Source organism: Salvelinus fontinalis, chromosome 42, assembly GCF_029448725.1.
Source record: "Salvelinus fontinalis isolate EN_2023a chromosome 42, ASM2944872v1, whole genome shotgun sequence".
Taxonomy (NCBI): Eukaryota; Metazoa; Chordata; class Actinopteri; order Salmoniformes; family Salmonidae; genus Salvelinus; species Salvelinus fontinalis.
The window spans coordinates 2400729-2427148 of record NC_074706.1 but is presented as its reverse complement, the minus strand read 5'-3'; the positions used below and the strand labels follow the sequence as shown (position 1 = coordinate 2427148).

General features: G+C 41.7%; 1 protein-coding gene and 1 pseudogene across 1 annotated transcript; one reads left to right on the top strand and one right to left on the bottom strand.

The window, feature by feature from the left end:
• The first annotated feature begins 303 nt into the window (after nt 1–303).
• LOC129841048 (uncharacterized) overlaps nt 304–26420 on the top strand; it is a 73781-nt pseudogene continuing 47664 nt past the window's right edge.
• Nucleotides 3284–5931, bottom strand: LOC129841561 (GTPase IMAP family member 9-like). The gene is made up of 2 exons (XM_055909895.1): nt 5814–5931; nt 3284–4779 (listed from the first exon to the last, which is right to left on the bottom strand). The coding sequence occupies exons 1-2, from the start codon at nt 5836–5838 to the stop codon at nt 3692–3694; spliced, it is 1113 nt and encodes a 370-aa protein (XP_055765870.1). The 5' UTR covers nt 5839–5931; the 3' UTR covers nt 3284–3691.

The following is a 26420-nucleotide window of genomic DNA, read 5'->3' as shown; positions in this document are numbered from 1 at the left end:
TGAGTAAATACTGTGTAGAAATAAAACATGTATATATTTTTAACCTAGGCAGACAAACTAATTTACAGCTAGTCGGCTACATTAAAATATGATGATTATGGTTCTTTGTGCGTGCAGGACTTTGGGCTAGACGTTGGCTGCCTTTGAGAACCTGGTCGGTGACTATCGGACACCATTCCTCAACCTTGCAGTCCTCTGCTCTAATTTAAAATACAATAACAGACAGACTGACAGACTGACAGACATAATTGCATGCACCCATGACTCTGTGTACATACTTGCTGTAAATGCATAGATTGACAACCTAAAACCCCTGACCTTCACCTCTCCCTCCGCTGCCAGTCCCTCCCCTGCACCCCCGAGCTGGGGCGACCCCTCGCCCCCCTCCTCCGGGACCCCGACCTGCAGAGCTTGGGGAAAGACGAGGAAGAGGATGTGGAGGATGAAAGGAGAAGGAGAAGGGAGGGATGGTGGAGGATGAAAGGAGGAAGGAGAAGGGAGGGATGGTGGAGGATGAAAGGAGGAAGGATAAAGGTGGGATGGTGGAGGATGAAAGGAGGAAGGAGAAGGGAGGGATGGTGGAGGATGAAAGGAGGAAGATAAAGGAGGGATGGTGGAGGATGAAAGGAGGAAGGAGAAGGGAGGGATGGTGGAGGATGAAAGGAGGAAGGAGAAGGGAGGGATGGTGGAGGATGAAAGGAGGAAGGATAAAGGAGGGGTGGTGGAGGATGAAAGGAGGAAGGAGAAGGGAGGGATGGTGGAGGATGAAAGGAGGGATAAAGGAGGGATGGTGGAGGATGAAAGGAGGAAGGATAAAGGAGGGATGGTGGAGGATGAAAGGAGGAAGGATAAAGGAGGGATGGTGGAGGATGAAAGGAGGAAGGAGAAGGGAGGGATGGTGGAGGATGAAAGGAGGAAGGATAAAGGAGGGATGGTGGAGGATGAAAGGAGGAAGGAAAAAGGAGGGATGGTGGAGGATGAAAGGAGGAAGGATAAAGGAGGGATGGTGGAGGATGAAAGGAGGGATAAAGGAGGGATGGTGGAGGATGAAAGGAGGAAGGATAAAGGAGGGATGGTGGAGGATGAAAGGAGGAAGGATAAAGGAGGGATGGTGGAGGATGAAAGGAGGAAGGAGAAGGGAGGGATGGTGGAGGATGAAAGGAGGAAGGATAAAGGAGGGATGGTGGAGGATGAAAGGAGGAAGGATAAAGGAGGGATGGTGGAGGATGAAAGGAGGAAGGAGAAGGGAGGGATGGTGGAGGATGAAAGGAGGAAGGATAAAGGAGGGATGGTGGAGGATGAAAGGAGGAAGGAGAAGGGAGGGATGGTGGAGGATGAAAGGAGGAAGGATAAAGGAGGGATGGTGGAGGATGAAAGGAGGAAGGATAAAGGAGGGATGGTGGAGGATGAAAGGAGGAAGGAGAAGGGAGGGATGGTGGAGGATGAAAGGAGGAAGGATAAAGGAGGGATGGTGGAGGATGAAAGGAGGAAGGAGAAGGGAGGGATGGTGGAGGATGAAAGGAGTAAGGAGAAGGGAGGGATTGTGGAGGATGAAAGGAGGAAGGAGAAGGGAGGGATTGTGGAGGATGAAAGGAGGAAGGTGAAGGGAGGGATGGTGGAGGATGAAAGGAGGAAGGAGAAGGGAGGGATGTTGGAGGACGTGTCAGATGATTCAGGGTTGCCTCTGGACCTGAATGTGGTGTCTCTGGATCCTGTGGACGAGGAAGATGAAGCTTTTTCTCTGGGGGAGCCTATGGACTGAAGCATGTCTCCTGACACACTAGAGGGCGCTGTCCCTAAACCAGGGAGACGTCTACTACACCCAGCCTCGTTCTCTTCCTCCTTGTTTCTGCAGCCTAACGGCTGGTGCTATCCAGTCTCCATCTCCCCTCCCCCTCCCTCCCTAATCTCCCCCATCTGGACAACAACAACGGCTCGGCGACGGTGGTCGTCAGACGTCCGATTGGCTGGAGGGATAGCAGATTCCGCACTGCAATCCTGGGCCCCCCTGCTGGCCACGCCCCTGAGCAAGATGAGTTAATTTCCTGTCCGGGCTGCTGTTTTATTGGTTTGAGCTTTCCTTCTGTGTGCCTGAAGGAGGCGAATGGTCTCGCTTCTCTGTCTGCGCCTTGTGTGCCTTGGTTGCCCCTACCGGAGGGACAGACTTAAGTGGTGCTCCCCCTAGTGGGCTGACTGGCTGACTCCCAACAAATTGTGTGTGTGTGTGTGTGTGTGTGTGTGTGTGTGTGTGTGTGTGTGTGTGTGTGTGTGTGTGTGTGTGTGTGTGTGTGTGTGTGTGTGTGTGTGTGTGTGTGTGTGAGAGAGAGCTTGCGCCTGCATGTGTGTCAGAGGGAGAGAGATAGTATGTGTGTGACTGAATGACTAAGGTTTGTCCCCTGATGTTTGTATTGAAATGGTAAATGTTCGCTGGTCATTTCCCCGTACCTGTGTGTGAGAGATTAGAGAACTGAGAGTAATAATTGTATATGAAGTGAGTGAGGTGTACATCATCTTTACTATAATTACTGATGAAAATCACTGCACTTTTGATTTCATAGGCCTGCTGGTTCCTTGTCTGTTTGGGATGAAATGGCACCCTATTCCCTATATAGCGTACTACTTTGAACAAAGCCCCATGCATCCTGGTCAAAAGTAGTGCATTATATATGGAATAGGATGCCAATTTGTCAGTCGGTCCCAGAGTTTAGGATTTGTTTTTCTCCCTCTGCTGGCCTGGAGGACTCAGACAGACCAGGCCACCATGGCTCACATATGTGTCTCAATAACCGTCAATGGCTTCCATTCCTCATAAACTTTACCTCTAGGAGAAGCTATACAGGACCAGGAAAAGGTCCCGGCCACGTTTATATATCAACTAATATGAGGGAACTTAAAAAGATTCATGACTATTTGGCTATAGCTATTAACCTTCATAACCAGTTCTAACCAGTTAATCTATCTAGTGATCTGTAGGAAAGGAGGAGGAGGAAAGATAAATAAGACTATTGGGACGTAGCCGCTCTCCCTTAATTGTGTTGGCCAGAGAGTCTCTTTATTACTTCACTGTTTAAACATCATGATTTACAGAGTCTGGACAACTGTGTGCATCCATCTAAAGAATTCCACTGTTCTGTCCCATATTGATGATGTCATAATGACAATGGTGTGAACACCGACCCATATGTCCATGGAACAACCGAGTCATGGAGTGTAATGCACTGAATGAAGACGTTTTTTATTTTTTGTTGTTGATTAAAACATATTTTATTTATAATGCCAATGCAGGAAAACTACCCTGAAATCACGTATGTAGCTAATTACCAGATTTAATAAACTGTCATGATGATTATTTGTGTTATTTTAAGAAAATATCCTCATTGAATATAAATGAAAACATTGAATGTAATCTATTGTAGCTGGCATTTGTCTAAATTCTCATTACATAATGTTTACTATTGACATAAATGGAAACAATCACAGACACAGCAGAGCCAGGTTAAATGTCATAGAGATTTATGTAAGCTATAGAATATACATCTATAGAAGTCAATGGGTCTACAGTTACAGACTATAACATTAGAATGGCAACAGAGTACACTGTCTGTAGATGCATTCAATGCAATTCAATACAATTGTAATTACATTCAATGTGACTAAGCTTGGGACTCTCGAACAGCATTGTTTCAGATGTTCATTGTATGCCGCAAGCACCTTGTACTGCTTTCACCACTGGTTCAACAACTCTTTTAAGAAAACCATCTATAAAGCTATTTTCTCCTTCAGCTCTCTCTCTTGCCTCCCTTTCATGTTTTTCTCTCACCTCCTTTATTTCTTTATCTTTAGCCTCTTTTTCCAGTTTCAGTTTCTCCAGTTCCTCCTCCCTGAGTCTCTGCTCTTCCTTCTCTCTCTGGATTCTCTTCTTCTCCTCTTTAATCGCTTTCTCCTGAGCTTCTTTTTTCATTTTCTTCAGTTCCTCCTCATGTCTGTGTTTCTGCTCGTCATTCTCTTTCAGGATCCTCTCATTCTCCTCTTTAAGCGCTTTCTCCCGGGCCTCTTGTTTAATTTTGTCTTCCTTCAGTTTCTCCTCTTCTCTGCGTATCTTCTCTTCATTCTCTTTCAGGATCCTGTTCTTCTCCTCTTCAATCGCTCTCTCAGCCTCCTGGAACATCTCAGTGGTGTAGTGGCTTCCTCCATTCATCTTCATCATATTGTTTATCTTCTCAAGCAGCTCAGTGACCTGGGAGGGATTCTTATCATTGTTGTTAAAGACATGATATCCCCCTTTGCATTGGGAAAGTAAACTGTTCAGATCTGGATTTTCATGCAGGGCCTTTTGAATTGTTGCACCAGCATTATCATCATCACCAAGAACTTCTCCATGTGTGAAGAGAACCATGCTGTATCTTGATGCTTCATCACCAAAGAACCTTTGAATTATCTCCACAGTTTCCTTTTCCTCTTTAGTGAATCTTGCCAGCTTGATCACAACCAGGAACACATTGGGACCAGGTGCAGAGAAAGAGATGCATTTAGCAATCCTTTTCAGTGACTCCTCATTGGACAATGTAGTATCAAACAACCCTGGGGTGTCAATAACAGCTACACTTTGCTCACCCACCTTCCCTCTTCTCTTGTCACAGTTTTTTGTCAGAGAAGTCAAAGAAAACATTGATTTGAAAGTGTTTGTCCCCACAATGGTGTTTCCTGTTGCACTTTTCCCAGCTCCAGTCTTCCCGACCAGAACAATCCGGACCTCCTTTTGTATCTGCAGTTGGAATTCTGTTGGATTAAATGGACATGGCTGTTTACTTTTAAAGAGGTCTAGTCTTCATGTAACACACGTTGGCAAATTTTGAGGAACGGCTAATTTCTTAAGATTCACACTTCTTGACACAAAGCAGTACTTCATGGTCTGCACAAAATAATCTGTGAGCATCGCCTCTACAGATGTAGGATCTTAATTTGAGCCAGTTTGATACAGCAGGAAAATAATCCTGCAGCAACAAGAAATGTGAATTATTATATGGATTATAATAAATGGGCATTTTTGTCGGGGTTGACATATTGTTCGTTAGGGAAAATCAAGTCTGAACTTGCAACGTGGACATTAGAAACTTTAGAGTACTTAAAACGCAAATCCACTAAACTTTTGCATTTGCTGCTGTGCAGGAAAACCTTCAGCAACAAAACATTTATCAAATTAAGATCCTACATCTGTATGTGCTAAACTGTTTTTATGCCATTATAATTTTTTTGCTAAATTGACTCCCATCAAATACCAAGCAATCTCTTGGTTTTAATATATAAATAATGGCCACAGCACAAAAATACATGTTAAATCCATGTGTTCCTTTTTAGAATCATTACAGCAGGTGAGAAAGAGAATGAAAGATAGAGAAGGTAGTGCTCTAAAACAGTCATATACAATAAGCGCTTACAAGAATAAAACACATTGTTAGTTATGAATGTAAAAAAATAAAGACTTACCTAAAGTAAAACATGTTTCAATTTATTTATTTATTTTTAAATATGAATTACTCCACTGACATTATACATTATATTATTATACATTACATTATTATACATTACATATACATTACATTATTGTACATTATAATGTAACTAATAATGTTAACATTTTGTGTCAGCTTGACCAGGAAATAAAAGCAGTGGAGTAATATAAAATAATGCTCCCCACTGCTATACATCAGTATATTTCTAGAGCACATGAAGTTCAAAGGAAAAAGCACATAAAAAAACGAATCAATACCATTGACTTGAGTTCCCATCTTTATAAACTAAAGGCTACTCACCAGACTGAGACTCTTTGCTGTTCATGTTTTCAGTGAAGATCAGTCAGTCTCACTGTGTGAGAGTAGTAGTAGTAGTAGTAGTAGTAGTAGTAGTAGTAGAAGTAGTTTCTGTGCTCCTATAAGGATACTAAAGAGATACAGTGTGAGAGTGGGTCAGCCCACTTGTTTTATACAGGATCTCTCAGGTGCTCACGCCCTGACACACCCACAGGCTTTTTCTTAGCTTTCATACAATTTCTGAAATCCTTTCCCACTAGGTATGGCTGTAATACAATAGAAATGTTTTGACTGGTCTAATATTTAACTATTCAGTCAAGTCAAATCGTAATGAACTAGTAATCGGCAGTATGTTTGGACTACTATGTTTGGACTACTAAATGAGGCCGAATATATTCAACATGTTTGAACATTTCCGGGATGCCGTAGGTGCCCGTAGAGTGCCCGTAGAGTGCCCGTAGAGTGCCCGTAGAGTGCCCGTAGAGTGCCCGTAGAGTGCCCGTAGAGTGCCCGGGAGCCTGTGGGAGCCATCATCCGCAAATGGGTTATGTGCTTACACTTTACGAGACTGTGGAATTATGTTTTACACTGGGTTTGATCTAAAGATTTGGTCGAATGCGCCGGGAGCTGATCAGGAACTTGTAGATCGTACTAAAAACGTGTAGTGTCTGCCCGGCTTTAGTTTCACATATTGTTACTCAACAAGTCACACCTTAAGTGACCTCATTTGCTATAGTCTGTAGGTTGGGTATTGAAGCCCCACATTGTGAATAATAATAGTTCTAATGACAATACTAATAATATACTAATACTAATAATACCTTTATTTGTAAAGCAATTTTCATATACTTCAAAATGCAAGGCACAAAGCAAACAATAACAACATGGACGATTAGTAGGCTTAACTATATGCCACCGTTAGTGTAATGAATATACAGCAAAAAAGGTTTGCTTCCTCTAAGTCAAGTGATGTTACAGAACATGTGTCTTTGCATTACAACTTCCTGCCCCCTGACACATAACTTTTGTACTGTCTCATACTAAATGATTGTTAATTTCTCTTTACTGATGATGTCTACCTTTACACCCTGCACTATATGTCTTTGGACAGTGATGCTAAAATGTTACATTTGGCTCTGTACTAGAGCATTTTGAATTTGAGATCAATGTTCATATGAGGTGACAGTATAGAATGTCACCTTTTACTTGAAGGTATTTTCTTACATATCTGAATGACCATTTAGAAAATGAAAGCACCTTAGAGATCTAGTCCCGCCATTTGTAAACGTCATAAGTATTTAGACAAATTTCACTTATAGTGTAGCAAAGTAGTAAAAAACATAGTATTTGGTACCATATTCCTAGCACTCAATGACTACATCAAGCTTGTGTCTCTACAAACTCAATGCCTTTACAGTTTGTTGTAGTTGTGAATGGCAGAAATGCAACATTGGGTTTCAGGAAAAATGTGCTGTAAGAAAACTGTAAAATTCTATAAAAATCACATCAAAATGGATGAAAAGCATTTAAATATGATGGATAATATTGTCTAATGGTATATACATCTGAAATTAAGTCATATTTAGTCTGAAATAGACATATTTATCAACCCGACTGTCACGTTCCTGACCTGTTTTCCTTTGTTTTGTATTCATTTTAGTTGGTCAGGGCGTGAGTTGGGTGGGTTTGTCTATGTTTGTATTTCTATGTGGGGTTTTGTGTTCGGCCTGGTATGATTCTCAATTAGAGACAGGTGTGTATTGTTTGTCTCTAATTGAGAGTCATACAAAGGCAGCCAGGGTTTCACTGGTGTTTTGTGGGTGTTTGTTCCTGTGTCCTCACAGGACAGTTGAAGGTTAGTCACATTTGTTGTTTTGTAGTTTTGTATTGTTTTGCTGTTTTTATTAAAAGATGGCTTATTTCCCTCAATCCGCATCTTGGTCCTATCCATGCTCCTCCTCGTTTGAGGAGGAGAACAACATTGACTGCCTTTACACCGACTGATCCATGTTTTTTGAATTTCGCTATCAAAATATATATTTTTGAAAGGAATAAGTATGTTGTGTATTTTCTATGTATGGAGAACATCTAACTTACTTCTAGTAATATTTGGTTGTCCTTTCTGGCTTCATTTGAAGAGAGAACCTCCTATCTTACTTCTTTACCATAAAATGAATGGTTGTCAATGGCCGTATTCTGACCTCATAAACCACAATTTTTTTTTAAATAAATTCATTTTTGTTATTTTGATGTGTAGAGGGAACATCAAAGTTACCCTTGAAGTATGTGGTTGTCCATAGTTGCTGAATGTGGAAGGGAATCAGTCTCTAACTTGTCTATCAATATATGTACTGCTGCTGAGTGGCGCATTGGTCTAAGGCACTGTAGGGTTCACTACAGACCCTGGTTCAATCCCATGCCGCATCATAACTGGCCATGATGGTGAGTCCCATAGGGCGGTGTACAATTGGTCTAGTGTCATCCCGGTTAGGGGAGGGTTCAGCTCAGGTAGGCTGTCATTGAAAAGAGGAATTTGTTTTCATCTGACTTGCTTAGTTAAATAATATGTGAATGTGGCCTTACGACTCAGTTTGGGAACCCTTAAAGCTGTGTTTTTGCAACACTTACAAAACTAGCTCTAGCTATGGCTCAGAGTTATTGTTTCCCAATTTCCTTTTTTTCTGCACAGCTCTTACATTTTAGAGAAGACAAGAACAAAAATGTAACGTCATGTACTTGCATGGAAGGACTACAACATACAGTATGATTGTGTAGTGGACCAGTGTGGTGTCAGACGATGCCACAATAATCATTAATGGCACACGACAAAATGACTACTGAGAGATACATCTGGGTCTAAGTAGATTCACTATTTAGTGTTTGACATGATATTTTCGCTTAGGACTTGTTCAGGATCAGTGGAGGAAAAAGTACCCAATTGTAAAAGTAAAACAAAAGAAATCAGTTAAGACCTCAGAAAAGAAATTGTAGACCACAAGTCTGGTTCATCCTTGTGAGCAATTTCCAAACACCTGATTGTACCACGTTCATTAGTACAAACAATAGTATGCAAGTATATACACCATGGAACCACGCAGCCATCATACCGCTCAGGTAGGAGAGGCATTCTGTCTCCTAGAGATGAACGTACTTTGGTGCGAAAAGTGCAAATCAATCCCAGAACAACAGCAAAGGACCTTGTGAAGATGCTGGAGGAAACAGGTGCAAAAGTATCTATATCCACAGTAAAACTAGTCCTATATCGACATAACCTGAAAGGCCGCTCAGAAAGGAAGAAACCACTGCTCCAAAACAGCCATAAAAAAGCCAGACTACGGTTTGCAACTGCACATTTGTGGCAAAGATTGTACTTTTTGTAGAAATGCCCTCTGGTCTGATGAAACTAAGGAGGCCTACAAACCTGACTCAGTTACACCAGCTCTGTCAGGAGGAATAGGCAAAAATTCACTCAACTTATTGTGGGAAGCTTGTGGAAGGCTACCCGAAACGTTTGACCCAAGTTAATCAATTTAAAAGGCAATGTTACCAAATACTAATTGACTGTATGCAAACTTATGACCCACTGGGAATGTGATGAAACAAATAAAAGCTGAAATAAATTATTATCTCTGCTATTATTCTGACATTTCACATTCTTAAAATAAAGTGGTGATCCTAACTGACCTAACACAGGGATTTTTTACTCAGATTAAATGTCAGGAATTGTGAAAAACTGAGTTTAAATTTATTTGGCTAAGGTCTATTTAAACTTCTGACTTCAGCTGTGTAGTGTATTTATCTGAACTTCCAGTTGTGTTGCCTACCCTCAACATAACTGCAGTAATGGTTCAGTCCAAGCTGCGTAGGGCTCAGTGGATGTGTTGAGCTGGTCACTTGAGCTCAGATTGTTGGTTGGGTGAGGCTGTGAAGACATTTATATCAGTTTGTTCATTCTCTTTTCTAATATATGTATGTTAATTGGTTGTAATTTTGGGTAGAGCAGACATTTCCATATGTCTGTGTTAGCTGCATGTGTGACATTACTCCACCAGTCCTATTTATGATATCATTCACAAAAATTATACCTTTTTTAAACATTTCTTCGATGAATACAGTTTTTTTTAGCAATTACTATATTTGAATTTAACCACAAGATTTGTTGTACTATTTGTTCCGTCCTTTCAGGTGGATTAAACTGAAATTGCAACCAACTTTCTAAGGCTTGTTTAAAAAATAAAGATATTTTGGAGATTATTTCCTTTTCAAGCAACCGAAAGTGAGCAGGTGTAATCTGAATAAAGGGAAAAAGGCCCTTCTTGAACATTGGTACGAATGTCTCATCCTATCTACTAGAGAACCAGTTTGGATTTAAGTATAACTTTTGTATGACTGATGCCTTTAGTGAGAGGTCTAATGCTTTATTATTTAATAATTTCTGCCCTCCGAATTCATATTCGTTATATAAATAGGCCCTTTTAATTTTATCTGGCTTGCCGTTCCAAATAAAATTGAATATTTTTTGTTCATATAATTTAAAAAGCAGGTCACTAGGTGTAGGCAAAACCATAAGCAAATAGGTAAACTGTGATATGATTAAAGAGTTAATCAGGGGGATTTTCCCACAAATAGACAGGTATTTTCCTTTCCATGGTAGCAAGATCTTATCTATTTTTGCTAACTTTCTATAAAAATTTATTGGAGTGAGATCATTTCTTTCTTTTGGGATTTGTATACCGAGTATGTCCACATCTCCGTCAGACCATTTAATTGGTAAACTACATGGCAATGTAAAATGTGTATTTTTTTGTGATCCAATATGTAATATGGTACATTTATCATAATTTGGTTTTCATCCAGAGAGGATAGCAAATGTATCTAGATCCTCTAAAAGGCCGTGGAGAGATTCTGTAACGGTCCTGACCTGTTTTATGTTGTTTTTGTATGTGTTTAGGTCAGGGCATGTGTTTTGGGTGGGCAGTCTATGTTATCTGTTTCTATGTTGGTTTTGGTTGCCTGGTATGGCTCTTAATTAGAGGCAGGTGTTTTGCGTTCTCCTCTAATTAAGAGTCATATTTAGGTAGGGTGTTCTCACTGTTTGTTTGTGGGTGATTGTCTCCTGTGTCTGTGTCGATGTTACACCATACGGGATTGTTTCGGTTTGTTCGTGCGTTTTTGTAGTAAGTACTTGTTCGTTCGTTCTGCGTGTGTTATGTCAGTTCGTCGTACTAGTCTGTCTATTTTCGTTTTGTTATTTTGTTAGTTTATTCAAGTATAGTTTGTTTCGTTTTGTCTTATAAATAAAACTCATGTTTTCACAACCCGCTGCGCCTTGGCTCGATCACTACTCCTCCTCTTCTTATGAAGAGAGAGAGGAACGCCGTTACAGATTCTAGTTGTGGTTTTAAAAGAAAACATGAATCATCAGCGTACAATGACACCTTAGTTTTTAGGCCCTGGATTTCTAATCCCTTAATATTAATGTTTGATCAAATTTTAACAGCTAACATTTCGATGGCAATAATAAATAGATATGCCGATAGTGGACAACCTTGTTTTACTCCTCTAGATAGTTTAAAACTTTCTGAGATGTAGCCATTATTTACTATTTTACACCTAGGGTTACTATACATAATTTTTACCCATTTTATAAGAGATTCCCCAAAATTGAAATATTCTAGGCATTTATATATAAACTCCAGTCGTCTTTATCAAAAGCCTTTTCAAAATCAGCTATGAAAACCAGGCCTGGTGTCCCCGATATTTCATAGTGTTCTATTGTTTCCAGTACTTGCCTTATATTATCTCCAATGTATCGTCCATGTAAAAAACCTGTCTGATTAGGATGAATAATATCTGAACAAAACTTTTTTTATTCTATGCGCCAAGCATTTTGCTAGGATTTTTGCATCACAACACTGAAGTGTAAGAGGTCTCCAATTTTTTTAATGGACTGGATCTTTATATATTCCACTTGGGTCCTGTTTCAGTAATAATGATATCACACCTTCTTGTTGCGTGTCTGATAATCTATCATTTATATAGGAATGGTTAAAACAAGCTAAGAATGGTCCTTTGAGTATATCAAAAAAATGTTTGTATACTTCCACTGGTATGCCATCCAGTCCTGGAGTTTTCCCGTCCTTAAAGGCCCCAATTGCATCAAGTAGTTCCTCCTCTGTAATTAGGCCTTCACATGAGTCTTTCTGTACAGATGTTAATTTTACATTATTATTAGGGAAAAATCCATACAATTAGTTTCAGTTAGTGGAGATGGAGGAGCCTGAAACGAAAACATATTCATAAAGTACTTTACTTCCTCTTTCAAAATATCATTTGGTGAATCATGTGTGACTCCATCATTTGTAACAAGTTTTAATACGTTTTTTTTTTTGGTAGCATTTCTATATTGAAGATTGAAAAAGAATTTGGTGCATTTTTCCCCATATTCCATCCAGTTCTCTTTATTTTTATAATATATTACACTGGATCTTTCTTGAATAAGTTCCTCCATTTCTTTTAGTTTTTCCTCTAACTTATTCTGTGCCTCTATGGTACCGTTTTTATTGTTATCTAACTGTACAGTTAGTCCTTCAATTTCCTTTGTTACTATGGACTCTTTTGATCAAAATTGCTTTTGTTTTATAGATGAGTACTGAATTGCATGGCCTCTAAAGGCACACTTAAAAGTGTCCCATACAATATGGGGATCTGCTGTACCTATATTATGTCTAAAAAAGTCAGTTATAAATTCTTCTTTCCTAGTTCTAAACAATTTATCATCTAGTAGGCTTTGATTAAATTTCCAATATAATCGCCCACGTGGAAATTCTGTAAGAGTAATATATATGCCAATTATGTGATGGTCCGACCGCATTCTGTCCCCTATCAAACACTTTTTAACTTTTGGTGCCAGAGAGAATGATATAAGAAAGTAGTCAAGGCGACTAGCTTGATTAAGCCTCCGCCATGTATATCTCACTAGGTCACGGTATTTAAGTCTCCATATATCCACTAATTCCAATATATCCATGACATTCCTGATTTCCTTAAGTGCCTGAGGGTGATAGTTTGTAGTGTGATTTCCTTTCCGGTCCATAGAGGTATTTAAGACCGTATTAAAATCTCCCACTATAATAATAGAGTCTAGTGTTGCTTGTAGAGTTGATACATTCTTATATATATTGTCAAAGAAGCTTGGATCATCATTATTCGGACCGTATAGGTTAATAAGCCATATATGTTTATTGTCCAATAACATATTTAAAATAATCCATCTACCTTAAGGATCAGTTTGGACAAGTTGCACATTTGGATCAAAGTTATTATTAATTAAAACCATCACCCCTTTTGAATTTCTTTGCCCATGGGAGAAATATATTTCGCCCCCCCAGTTCTTTTTCCACAAAACTTCATCTAAAACTGTTGAATGGGTTTCCTGTAAACAGTAGATATTATAATCCTTCTCTTTTAGCCAGGTAAATACTGATCGTCTTTTCTTATTATCTGCTAAGCCATTACAATTGTAACTGGCTATACTTATTTCATCACTTACCATAATGAGACACACCTTTCAATTATTTTTTATCAAAATATATGTTTGTAAACGTCCTATTAAAAAGTAACATAATGATTGAGTGTCTATATAGTTGTACCATAACAATTGCATCTCCACTAAGCAAACTTCCAATTGGTCCCCACTATTCCACCCGCCAAAAGCCCCCATCTCGAGTTGGGTTGTCATCCCAATGCCCGGCAGACCACCCCCGACCCCCAGCATCGCACAGCCCCGGACCGACTGGGATCCATCCTTCGAAAAGTGCACACAGCGCCATCCACCGAACCGAAGCTGATCCATTGCCAAATGCATTTCCATCACCCTCACCACGATTTTTATTACATATTGCTGTGAATCATCCTCTATAGTCCCTAACATCTTTTACTTCTTCCTTCGCAACAGTTGTGGGATACACACATACACCCACACACATTCAGCCCTTACCCCCACACAACCATAAGCTCACCCTCTCAACAATTGCACCATCCCAGAGCCCAACTCAAGATGGGTCATGATTTACAAATGTACTTGCAGTTGCAGCTGCATGAGAAGGCCTGCAAGACCGCGCAAAAAATGAGCATAAATGTAGAGATTTATTTACCATTGTCACATCCTAGATGATGGAGGTCAAATGTACACCTTCTTCCTGAAACACCCACAATACGGTCATCCATTTTGACCATGTTCCCAAGCATCTCCATGTAGTCCGACTTGATTTCGTGCCACCAGGGCCACAATAATATACCCCCTCTCTAAATGTCCGAGTGTGACCCCCTCCTCATGGGTTACTGCAGCTAGTGTTGCCAGCACTGCCACTGCCTGGATGGGGGCACCCCACCGGAATCCCCACCGGCTAGGTACAAGGTCGTCAAGGTTCTCATTAGGAGCTTTGAGAATTTCCTTGTTTATTATGCTCTCCCTTTAGGGGGCTTTGGCTTTGCAGGACCAACCCTGCCAAGCAGGCTCAGAATCTTGAGGGGGCAGTGCTGCTCTTGGTCCCTGACCTCATTTTGGCTGCATACAGACCGCTTACAGCATGCACATAAAACAGTTAGGGACTTCTCCTTAGTATCTGGGCCATTCATGTGGGTGTCTAGGGTATAGGGCCATGGACCGTACCATTAAAATAGGATAATAAATAATTAGATATAATTTATTTTAAAAATGTAGTTCCCCATGATAGGACAATAAATAAATTAAGACGTATAAATCATTATAACAGTATATCCATCATCTGAACAACATTGAAAGCCCTCTCATATCCGGCCCACAGCAATACACGGCTCTGGGATATGCAACTATTTCATTACTCACTCACTCAACTTTCCAAACATAACAAATAAAAACAAACACACACCATACCATCCACACATACTGTGCCTTCTGTTTACTTAGTTTTTATCTTCACTATGTAGAAATAGTGCTTGTGTTCAATTAGTTATATGTGAAGATTTATAGAAAAGCTATATTTTGTATTGTATTGTTACAATCAATAACCGGGCTTGAATTGTGTTTATTTTCCTCATCTATGAGAACTTTGTAATTTTTAAAATAACCATGGAGTAGTCTTTGTGTCTCTGAACAACTGGTTATCAATATATAGTTTATCAACGACGAGAGCTACTCGTTTCGCTTTTAATCTGTTTTCTTTGAAAATTGGATACAGAACTTTGCGCCGTTCTGCAATTTCTTTCGGAAACTGATCATTCATGCCAATTTTGGTCCCAGCAAGTCTTTTACCCAGGCTTTTAACCATTATTTTATCTTTAAATGAAGCACATTTGGCAACGATTGGGCGTTCGTACCTCTGCCCTCTCTGTCCGAGGCGGTGTACACGTTCAAGTTGGATCTTATCGATAAATTCGCGTGGAATCTGAAGCGCTGCAAAAAGGAACTCTCTAACTACAGATTCAGGAACCTCTCCTTCTTTCTCTTGGATACCTGTAAGTACCAAATTCTCTCTCATGCATCTAGTTTGTATGTCCAGTAAGCATTCCTTCAGAACAGTGTTCTCCTTTTTAATTTCATTCATTTCGGTTTCAATCTTATTGACTGTCCCTTTTAGCGCGTGTGTTTCCTTCTCCAATGCCGCAGCTTTTTCATCACTCATCTCTAGGCTTGCCTTCAACTCTTTTATATCTTTACTAACTAATTCAAGTATACCAAGTTTGTCATTTATTGATTTTAACAGATCGGTTTCGACCTTTACCATTGTCGGTGGTGAGAATATTAGATCATCAGTGTCGGTTGAGGAGTCACGTTTTCGTTTTTGAATCGGTTCCCCTGTCTTACTCTCCGTCATGCTTGGGTGTTGCTTGTTTTCGTAATATTTGTCGATAAATGTCTCTAGTTTTAGGATTTGTTTTGTGTTATTATCCAGATTGAAGATTATCACCCACCAGATTATTTAGTGCTAATATTTTAGTCTAATTTAGCAGATCTTTCGAATATTATGTTTTATCTTGAGGTGCTCTACATAACTTCGTTCAGTCCGCCATTACCTTTACGTTACCTTTACGTCCGCCGTCTACGTCTACGCCCTTCCCCTTCTACGCCCTAATATGTGTTTTTTGGTTTAGCACATTTAGAGTACCACATCTGAAGTCATTGCTTTCTTCAAAATGTTTTTTGGTCATTTAGTCCATCAGTGGATATTTACTGTAGTTTTCTCTTGAAGTACTTGTCCTGTTGAACAGCCATAGACCATGTCCTGTTGACCAGCCCATAGACCCTGTCCTGTTGACCAGCCCATAGACCCTGTCTTGTTGACCAGCCCATAGACCCTGTCCTGTTGACCAGCCCATAGACCCTGTCCTGTTGACCAGCCCATAGACCCTGTCTTGTTGACCAGCCCATAGACCCTGTCCTGTTGACCAGCCCACAGACCTTGTCCTGTTGACCAGCTCATATACCGTCCTGTTGACCAGCCCATAGACCTTGTCCTGTTGACCAGCCCATAGACCTTGTCCTGTTGACCAGCCCAAAGACCTTGTCCTGTTGACCAGCTCATATACCTTGTCCTGTTGACCAGCCCATAGACCTTGTCCTGTTGACCAGCCCATAGACCTTGTCCTGTTGACCAGCCCATAGACCTTGTCCTGTTGACTAGCCCACAGACCTTGTCCTGTTGACCAGCCCATAGACCTTGTCCTGTTGACCAGCTCATGTACCGTCCTGTTGACCAGCCCATAGACCTTGTCCTGTTGACCAGCCCATAGACCTTGTCCTGTTGACCAGCCCATAGACCTTGTCCTGTTGACCAGCCCATAGACCCTGTCCTGTTGACCAGCCCATAGACCTTGTCCTGTTGACCAGCCCATAGACTCTGTCCTGTTGACCAGCCCATATACCTTGTCCTGTTGACCAGCCCAAAGACCTTGTCCTGTTGACTATCTCATAGACCTTGTCCTGTTGACCAGCCCATATACCTTGTCCTGGTGACTATCCCATAGACCCTGTCCTGTTGACCAGCCCATATACCTTGTCCTGTTGACCAGCCCATAGACCCTGTCCTGTTGACCAGCCCATAGACCTTGTCCTGTTGACCAGCCCATAGACCCTGTCCTGTTGACCAGTCCATAGACCTTGTCCTGTTGACCAGCCCATAGACCCTGTCCTGTTGACTATCCCATAGACCTTGTCCTGTTGACCAGCCCATAGACCCTGTCCTGTTGACTATCCCATAGACCTTGTCCTGTTGACCAGCCCATAGACCTTGTCCTGTTGACCAGCCCATAGACCTTGTCCTGTTGACCAGCCGATAGACCTTGTCCTGTTGACCAGCTCATATACCGTCCTGTTGACCAGCTCATATACCTTGTCCTGTTGACCAGCCCATAGACCTTGTCCTGTTGACCAGCCCATAGACCTTGTCCTGTTGACCAGCCCATAGACCTTGTCCTGTTGACCAGCCCATAGACCTTGTCCTGTTGACCAGCCCATAGACCTTGTCCTGTTGACCAACTATTTTAGTTGCAGAGAAATGTTGTCAAACAAAGATACAAAGAGGAGAGTTCTCAAAGAGCTGTGTGAAGTTATTGATGACAAGGCAATTCATATCATGTTCACTAGGTTACAAGAGGACACACACACACATCCTGGCTCTCTCCACCTGTCATTTGCATGGCTAAGTGAAAGGTTATCTGAGGGTTTGCATGCCACCAGGAAGCCAGGCTATCTCATCCCGGATGATGAAGTCTCTGCCAAGCAGGTAGTATTTGATGGTGTCTAGGGCCCACTTCACTGCCAGGCATTCAAGATCAACAACAACGTCTCCCTCAGATAGTTTTCTGCTCACATATGCCACTGGCTTCTGTTCTTCACTTTCACCTTGGAGTAAGATGGCTCCAATGCCCACCCCTGAGGCGTCAGTCTGCACTGTGAAAGACTTTTCAAAGTCTGGGCTCTGCATGACAGGATTATTTAAAAGAGTCTCTTTCATGTCAAGAAAGGCTTTCTCGTGTTTCTCCTCCCACACAACTTTGTTGGACCCAGACTTCGGGTCAGGTCAGTTTAAAGTTAATCCAGTACCAACTAGCGACAAACACATCCCTACTCAGTGGTGGTGCTACTGGCATTCACACAGTTAATTACTCTTTGTTAGTTCCCCCTTCTGTTTGAGCGACATTATTTGGTTTTCTTGCTGGGGAACGTAACACTGTCGTGCAACTTGTTTGCTGATTGTAGCAGGTGGCATTTACAGGAATTATTTTCTCTAACTATAGAAAATGATTCTGTAGTGAGGGTGTGTAATCTAAGTCCAAGGTGTCCTTGGATGAATGTCAACAATATTCAACAACTGAGACATAAACTGAACAAGTTCCACAGAAATGTGACTAACAGAAATTGAATAATCTGTCTCTGAACAAAGGGGGGGGGGGGGGGGGGGTCAAAATCAAAAGTAACAGTCAGTATCTAGTGTGGCCACCAGCTGCATTAAATACTGCAGTGCATCTCATCCTCATGGACTGCACCAGATTTGCCATTTCTTGCTGTGAGATGTTACCCCACTGTTCCACCAAGGCACCTGCAAGTTCCCGTACATTTCTGGGGGGGAATCGCCCTAGTCCTGACCCTCCGATCCAACAGGTCCCAGATGTGCTCAATGGGATTGAGATCTGGGCTCTTCGCTGGCCATGGCAGAACACTGACATTCCTGTCTTGCAAGAAATCACGCACAGAACGAGCCGATTGGCTGGTGGCATTGTCATACTTTGGGGCATTGTCATACTTTGGAACTTGTCATACTTTGGAACTTGTTGTCATTGCCTGCAATGACAACAAGCTCAGTCTGATGATGCTGTGACACACTGCCCCAGACCATGACAGACCCTCCACCTCCAAATAGATCCTGCTCCAGAGTACAGACTTCAGTGTAACGCTCATTCCTTTGACAATAAACACGAATCCAACCATCACCCCTGGTGAGAGAAAACCGCGACTCGTGAAGAGCACTTTTTGCCAGTCCTGTCTGGTCCAGTGATGGTGGGTTTGTGCTCATAGGTGATGTTGTTGCCGGTGATGTCTGGCGTGAACCATGCCTTACAACAGACCTACAAGCCCTCATTCCAGCCTTTCTCAGCCTATTGCGGACAGTCTGAGCACTGATGGAGGGATTGTGCGTTCCTGGTGTAACTTGGGCAGTTGTTGTTGCCATCATGTACCTGTCCCACAGGTGTGATGTTCAGATGTACCGATCCTGTGCAGGTGTTGTTACACGTGCCACTGCGAGGACGATCAGCTGTCTGTCCTGTCTTCCTGTAGCGCTGTCTTAGGCGTCTCACAGTACGGACATTGCAATTTATTGCCCTGGCCACATCTGCAGTACTCATGCCTCCTTGCAGCATGCCTAAGGCACGTTCACACAGATGAACAGGGACCCTGGGCATCTTTCTTTTGGTGTTTTTCAGAGTCAGTAGAGAGGCCTCTTTTGTGTCCTAAGTTTTCATAACTGTGACCTTAATTGCCAATCGTCTGTAAGCTGTTAGTGCCTTAACGACTGTTCCACAGGTGCATGTTCATTAATTGTTTATGGTTCATTGAACAAGCATGGGAAACAGTGTTTAAACCCTTTACAATGAATATCTGTTCAGTTATTTGGATTTTTACGAATTATCTTTGAAAGACATGGTCCTGAAAAAGGGACGTTTCTTTTTTTGCAGATTTTAGAATTTATTAAATAATAAAGCATTTGACCTCTCAATAACGGCTTCATTCATAAAAAAAGGTTATACTTAAATTCAAACTGGTTCTCCAGCAGATTAGTGAGAATGGCTAACCCTATGATAAAGAATGACCTTTTCCATTTATTCAGATTACAACCTCTCACTTTCAGTTATTTTGAAAATGAAATAAACAAGCCATAGAAAGTTGTTTTGCAATTTCACTTTAATCCACCTGAAAAGACAGAGCAAATAATACAACAAATATTGTGGTTAAACTCAAATATACTAATTGATAAAAAACATGAAATATATATATTTAAGTATAATCTTTGTAAATGATATCCTAAATAGGTGGTGGAGTTATGTCACACATGCAGCTAACACAAATATATGAAATGTCTGCTCTACCCAGAATTACAACCAACTAATTGCAGCATTACCACAAACATGGAAAAAGGCATGTGGAAGGGGGAAAAAGTAAGGAACTTGTCTGTAAGCACTGCAATAAAGACCAAAATTGGTTAAAGAAAATTGTGGTAAACGAAAAAGTATACAAGTTTAATTTAAGGACCAAAAAAATGGCAGCTGTGCCATATAGACTGCAAAATAGTTGGGATGAGATTTTCGATGTACCAATTCCATGGCCTATGGTTTATGAACTGATACCCAAAACAACGCTAGATTCAAAACTTTGAGTTTTTCTATTTCAATTCTGATACAAAATTCTTTCAACCAATAGAATGATATACATATGAGGGATACAACCATCCCAGATCTGCAGATTTTTTGCTGCGAAGAGACAGAATCATGAGATCATTTGTTTTGGTACTGCCCATATGTAGCTTGTTTTTAGTCACAGGTTCAGGAAAGGCTGAAGAATTGCAAAAAATACATGGCGAATTTGAAAGAATGCAGACAATTACATTGATGGAAGCCACAAAATACCTGCAAATTAAATTCTACAATGTGTGACTTAATAAATAATTACTGACAAATGGATCAACCAAATCAGGAAGGTGTAACCATGGCAGGGTCAGGTGGGACGATAAGAGATACAGGAGGGGTGATAGGAGGGACAGGAAGAGAGATAGGAAATACAAGAGGTGTGAGAGGAGAGACAAGCGGGGTAATAGGAGAGACAAGAGGGGTAATAGGAGAGATATTAACAAGGACGGGAAAGTGAGGAAGTTGATACATTTCGTAAATTGTTTCTGGTTCTGTCACGGCTGTTGAAAGATGAGGACCAAGGTGCAGCATGGTAAGCGTACATTTTCTTTATTTAATCAAAATGACGCCAAACAAAACAATAAACACTACAAAAGCAAAGTGTGAAGCTCAAAGGCAAAGTGCCCTAAACAAAGTAAACTTCCCACAAACACAGGTGGGAAAAAGGGTACCTAAGTATGGTCCCCAATCAAAGACAACGATAGACAGCTGTCCCTGATTGAGAACCATACCCGGCCAAACACAAAGAAATAGAAATCATAGAAAACACAAAACATAGAATGCCCACCCCAACTCACGCCCTGACCAAACCAAAATAGAGACATAAAAAGGATCTCTAAGGTCAGAGTGTGACAGGTTCGTCCACAACTTGTTTCCTGCTTGTAGCAGGATGCGTTTAACCTTTCTGGCGCAGCCGTTCCGCTAGCTACCCACCTCGACAACATCCGGTGAAATTGCAGAGCGCCAAATTCAAAATACAATAAACAAATATTAAACATTCATGAAAATACAAGTGTCATACATGATTCTTTAGCTTAGAATCTTGGCAAACTAATCTCATCGGCGGATTTCAAAAAGGCTTTACGGCAAAAGCACAGAATTCGATTAACTGAGGTCAGCGCCCCACAACAGCATATTATCCAAACAAGCACAGGCGTCACAAAATCGAAAATAAAGACAAAATAAGTCACTTACCTTTGAAGATCTTCCTCTGATCGCAATCACAAGAGTCCCAGGAACACAATGAATTGTCATTTTGTTCGATAAAGTCCTTCTTTATATCCCTTATAGTCCATTTAGTAGGCGTCATTGAGTTCAGTAATCCACCCTTTCAGAATGCAGACATAGGAGTTCGAAAAGTTACCAGTAAAGTTTGTCCAAACAAATCAAACGACGTGTCTAATTCATTATTAGGTACTCTAATATCTAAATAAACAATAATATTTCATACGGAGCGAACTATTTTCAATAGTAAAGGAAAAGAACGCAGTGCGCTCCCTCGGCCACGCGCGCAATGAGACTAGCTTTGCCATAGAGCTCCCTGAGGATAAACAACTATTCCTCGTTGGTTTTTCTAAAAACAAGCCTGAAACCATGTATAAAGACTTGACATCTAGTGGAAGCCATAGGAACAGCATTTTGGGAGGCAGAAGTCTTTGTTTTCAACAGCTTAACCTTTGAATTGGCTGGCAGGTCAACAGAAATAAATTGTTTCCTCGGGTTTTCGCCTGGTAATCAGTTCTGTTATACCCACAGACATCATTTTAACAGTTTTAGAAACTGTAGAGTGTTTTCTATCCAATACTACCATGCATATGCAAATCCTAGCTCCTGCGCCTGAGTAACAGGTAGCTTACTTTGGGCACCTCAGTCATCCAAACTTCCGAATACTGTCCCCTATCCCTAACAAGTTTTAAAGGAATGTTCTATCTACCTATAAGTCACATGATTTTTTTAGATAATGTTTATATAGTGAGGGTTTGTAATGCAAGTCGAGATATCCTTGGATGAATGTCAACAAGATGCATGACCGACATTGTTAAAAGAACCACACATACCTAAACAAACATTGGGTGTATGACTTTTGGCTCTTTGCCACCTGGAACACAACAACGGTTACAGTACCACACCCTCCTCATAACCACCAGGAAACTAAGGCTTTAAGTAAATCTAAACATGTATCTTTCATTTACAATCTGTAAAAACTATGGGAATAGAAATGTTCAGAACTTTTGTGAAAAATCACAGCACAGTTGATAAATATATGGCAAATAGAAATCAAAGCTGGATGATGTTCAGAGATAGATGGGAGGGGTTGAGTGGAGCTGAAGGGTGGGACTAAAAATAACAAGATAGTCAAATAGACTGTGTCAGTAAAGTGTATATAGTATGTGTAAGCTGGAAGACTAAGTGTTGTTGTCCATTAGTTTACTCCAGTTTGGGGAGGTGTGGAAGGGTCAGCGGAAAATATCAAAGTTAAAATATAATATATATGGGGGATTTGTAATTACGCAGACGATTACATTGATGGAAGACACAATCTACCTGCAATATTAAAGCTCATCTACCAGAAACAAGAAAAGAAAACGCACCTTGTTACAAGCAGGAAACAAGTTATGGACGAACCAGAAATGTGGTCATGTCCACCCTGGATGATGCATGTGTGACTTGTTCACCTGTTTGGCACATTGGAACATTCCAGTCTTTTAGGACATGAACAGGCAGAACAGGTTTAATAAGCAAAGCATAGTTCCATTGTTTTCAGGAAGGTGTTCCCATGGTGAAAGGAGGGACAGGAGGCAGACTACGGGCAAATATTCACTGTTCTCCGTCAGAGAAATTTGGCCTTAAAGTAGAGAAGAGGTAGACTGTCTATTACAAATTAAATTCTACAATGTGTGATATAATAAATAATTACTGACAAATGGAACAACCAAATCAGGAAGGTGTAACCATGGCAGGGACAGGCGGGATGATGAGTGACAGGAGGGGGGGCAGGAAGAGTGATAGGAGGGACAGGAAGGGTGATAGGAGTGATAGGAGGGGTGATAGGAGGGACAGGAGGGGTGATAGGAGGGACAGGAGGGGAGATAGTAGAGACAGTAGTGGTGATAGGAGGAGTGATAGGAGGGACAGGAAGGGTGACAGGAGGGACAGGAGGAGTGATAGGAGGAACAGGCGGGGTGACAGGAGAGACACGAGGGGTGATAGGAGGAGTGATAGGAGGGACAGGCGGGATGATAGGAGGGACAGGAGGGAAGATAGGAGTGACAATAGTGGTGAAAGAATGGATAGGAAGGGTGATAGGAGAGACAGGAGAGGAGATAAGAGGGACAGGAGGGGTGATATGAGGAACAGGAGAGGAGATAGGAGAGACAGTAGTGGTGATAGGAGGTAGAGGAGGGGAGATAGGGGAGCCAGGAGGGGTGATAGAGAGACAATTGGGGTGATAGGAGAGACAGGAGGGGTGATAGGAGAGACAGGAGGGATTTGTGAGACAATAACAAGGATGGGAGAGATAAGAGGCGAAAGTGAGGAAGGTGATACACTTCGTAAAATGTTTCTGGTTCGTCCACAACTTTTTTCCTGTTTGTATCAGGACGCGTTTAAAGGAATGTTCTCTCTAACTATAAGTCACATTATTTTTTTTAGGTAATGCTTCGATTGTGAGGGTGTGTAATGCAAGTCGAGATGTCCTTGGACTAATTTTTCATATATTTTTTTTCCCCCCTTTATTTAACCAGGTAGGCCGGTTGAGAACAAGCACTCATTTACAACTGCGACCTGGCCAAGATAAAGCAAAGTAGTGCGACACAAACAACACAGTTACACATGGGATTAACAAATGTATGGTTAATAATACAATAGAAAAATATGAATATAGTGTGTGCAAATGAAGTAAGGAGGTAAGGCATTAAAAAGGCCAATAGTGGAAAAGTAATTACAATTTAGCAATTTACACTGGAGTGATATATGTGCAGATAAGGATGTGCAAGTGGCAATACTGGTGTGCAAAAGAACAGAAAAACAAAAACGAATATGTGGATGAGGTAGGAAGGTTTTTGGATGGGCTATTTACAGATGGACTGTGAACAGCTGCAGCGATCGGTAAGCTGCTCTACATAGCATTACATGGGCTTGCTCCTACCTATCTTTACGATTTGGTCCTGCCATACATACATACACGTACGCTACGGTCACAAGACGCAGGCCTCCTTATTGTCCCTAGAATTTCTAAGCAAACAGCTAAGGCAGAGCTTTCTCCTATAGAGCTCAATTTATATGGAATGATCTGCCTATCCATGTGAGAGACGCAGTCTCGGTCTCAATCTTTAAGTCTTTATTGAAGACTCATCTCTTCAGTGGGTCCTATGATTGAGTGTAGTCTGGCCGAGGAGTGTGAAGGTGAACAAAAAGGCACTGGAGCAATGAAACACCCTTGCTGTCTCTGCCTGGCCGGTTCCCCTCTCTCCACTGAGATTCTCTGCCTCTAACCCTATTACAGGGGCTGAGTCACTGGCTTACTGGTGCTCTTCCATGCCGACCCTAGGAGGGGTGCGTCACTTGGGTGGGTTGAGTCACTTACGTGATCTTCCTGTCCAGGTTGGCACCCCCCCTTGGGTTGTGCTGTGGCGGAAATCTTTGTGGGCTATACTCGGCCTTGTGTCAGGATGGTAAGTTGGTGGTTGAAGATATTCCTCTGGTGGGTTGGGGGCTGTGCTTGGCAAAGTGGGTGGGGATATATCCTGAGTGTTTGGGCCTGTTCGGGTGTATCGTGGGACAGGGACACAGTGTCTCCCTACCCCTCCTGTCTCAGCCTCCAGTATTTATTTATGCTGCATTAGTTTATGTGTAGGGGGGCCAGGGTCAGTCTGTTATATCTGGAGTATTTATCTTGTCTGGTGTCCTGTGTGAATTTAAGTATCCTCTCTCTCTCTCTCTCTCTCTCTCTCTCTCTCTCTCTCTCTCTCTCTCTCTCTCTCTCTCTCTCTCTCTCTCTCTCTCTCTCTCTCTCTCTCTCTCTCTCTCTCTCTCTTTCTCTCTCTCTCGGACCTGAGCCCTAGGACCATGCCTCAGGTGTACCTGGCCTGATGACATCTTGCTGTACCCAGTCCATCTGGCCCTGCTGCTCCTCCAATTTCAACTGTTCTGCCTGTGGCTATGGAACCCTGACCTGTTCACCGGACGTGCTACCTGTCCCAGACCTGCTGTTTTCAACTCTCTAGAAACAGCAGGAGCGGTAGAGATACTCTGAATGATTAGCCAACTGACATTTACTCCTGAGGTGCTGACCTGTTGCACCCTCGACAACCACTGTGATTATTATTATTTGATCCTGCTGGTCATCTACGTATGAACATTTGAACATATTGGCCATGTTCTGTTATAATCTCCACCCGGCACAACCAGAAGAGGACTGGCCACCCCTCATAGCCTGGTTCCTCTCTAGGTTTCTTCCTAGGTCCTGGCCTTTCTAGGGAGTTTTTCCTAGCCACCGTGCTTCTACACCTGCATTGCTTGCTGTTTGGGGTTCTACAGCACTCTGTGACATCAGCTAATGTAAGAAGGGCTTTATAAATACATTTGATTTGATTTGATTTGCTCTGACAGCTGACGCTGCATCTCCATGCAGTCCGACTTTGATTTTGTGCCACCAGGGTCACAATAATATACCCCCTCTCTGAATGTCCGAGTGTGACCCCCTACCCATGGGTTACTGCAGCTAGTGTTGCCAGCACTGCCACTGCTTGGGTGGGGGCAACCCACCGGAATCCCCACCGGCTAGGTACAAGGTCGTCAAGGTTCTCATTAGCAGCTTTGAGAATGTCCTTGTATATTATGCTCTCCCTTTAGGGGGCTTTGGCTTTGCAGGACCAACCCTGCCAAGCAGGCTCAGAATCTTGAAGAGGCAGTGCTGCTCTAGGTCTCTGACCGCATTTTGCCTGCATTCAGACCACTTACAGCAGGCCCATAAAACAGTTAGGGACTTCTCCTTAGTATCTGGGTCATTCGGGTGGGTGTCTAGGGTATAGGGCCATGGACCGTACCACTAAAATAGGATCATAAATAATTAGATATAATTTATTTAAAAAATGTAGTTCCCCATGATAGGACAATAAATAAATAAGACGTATAATTCATTATAAAAGTATATCCATCATCTGA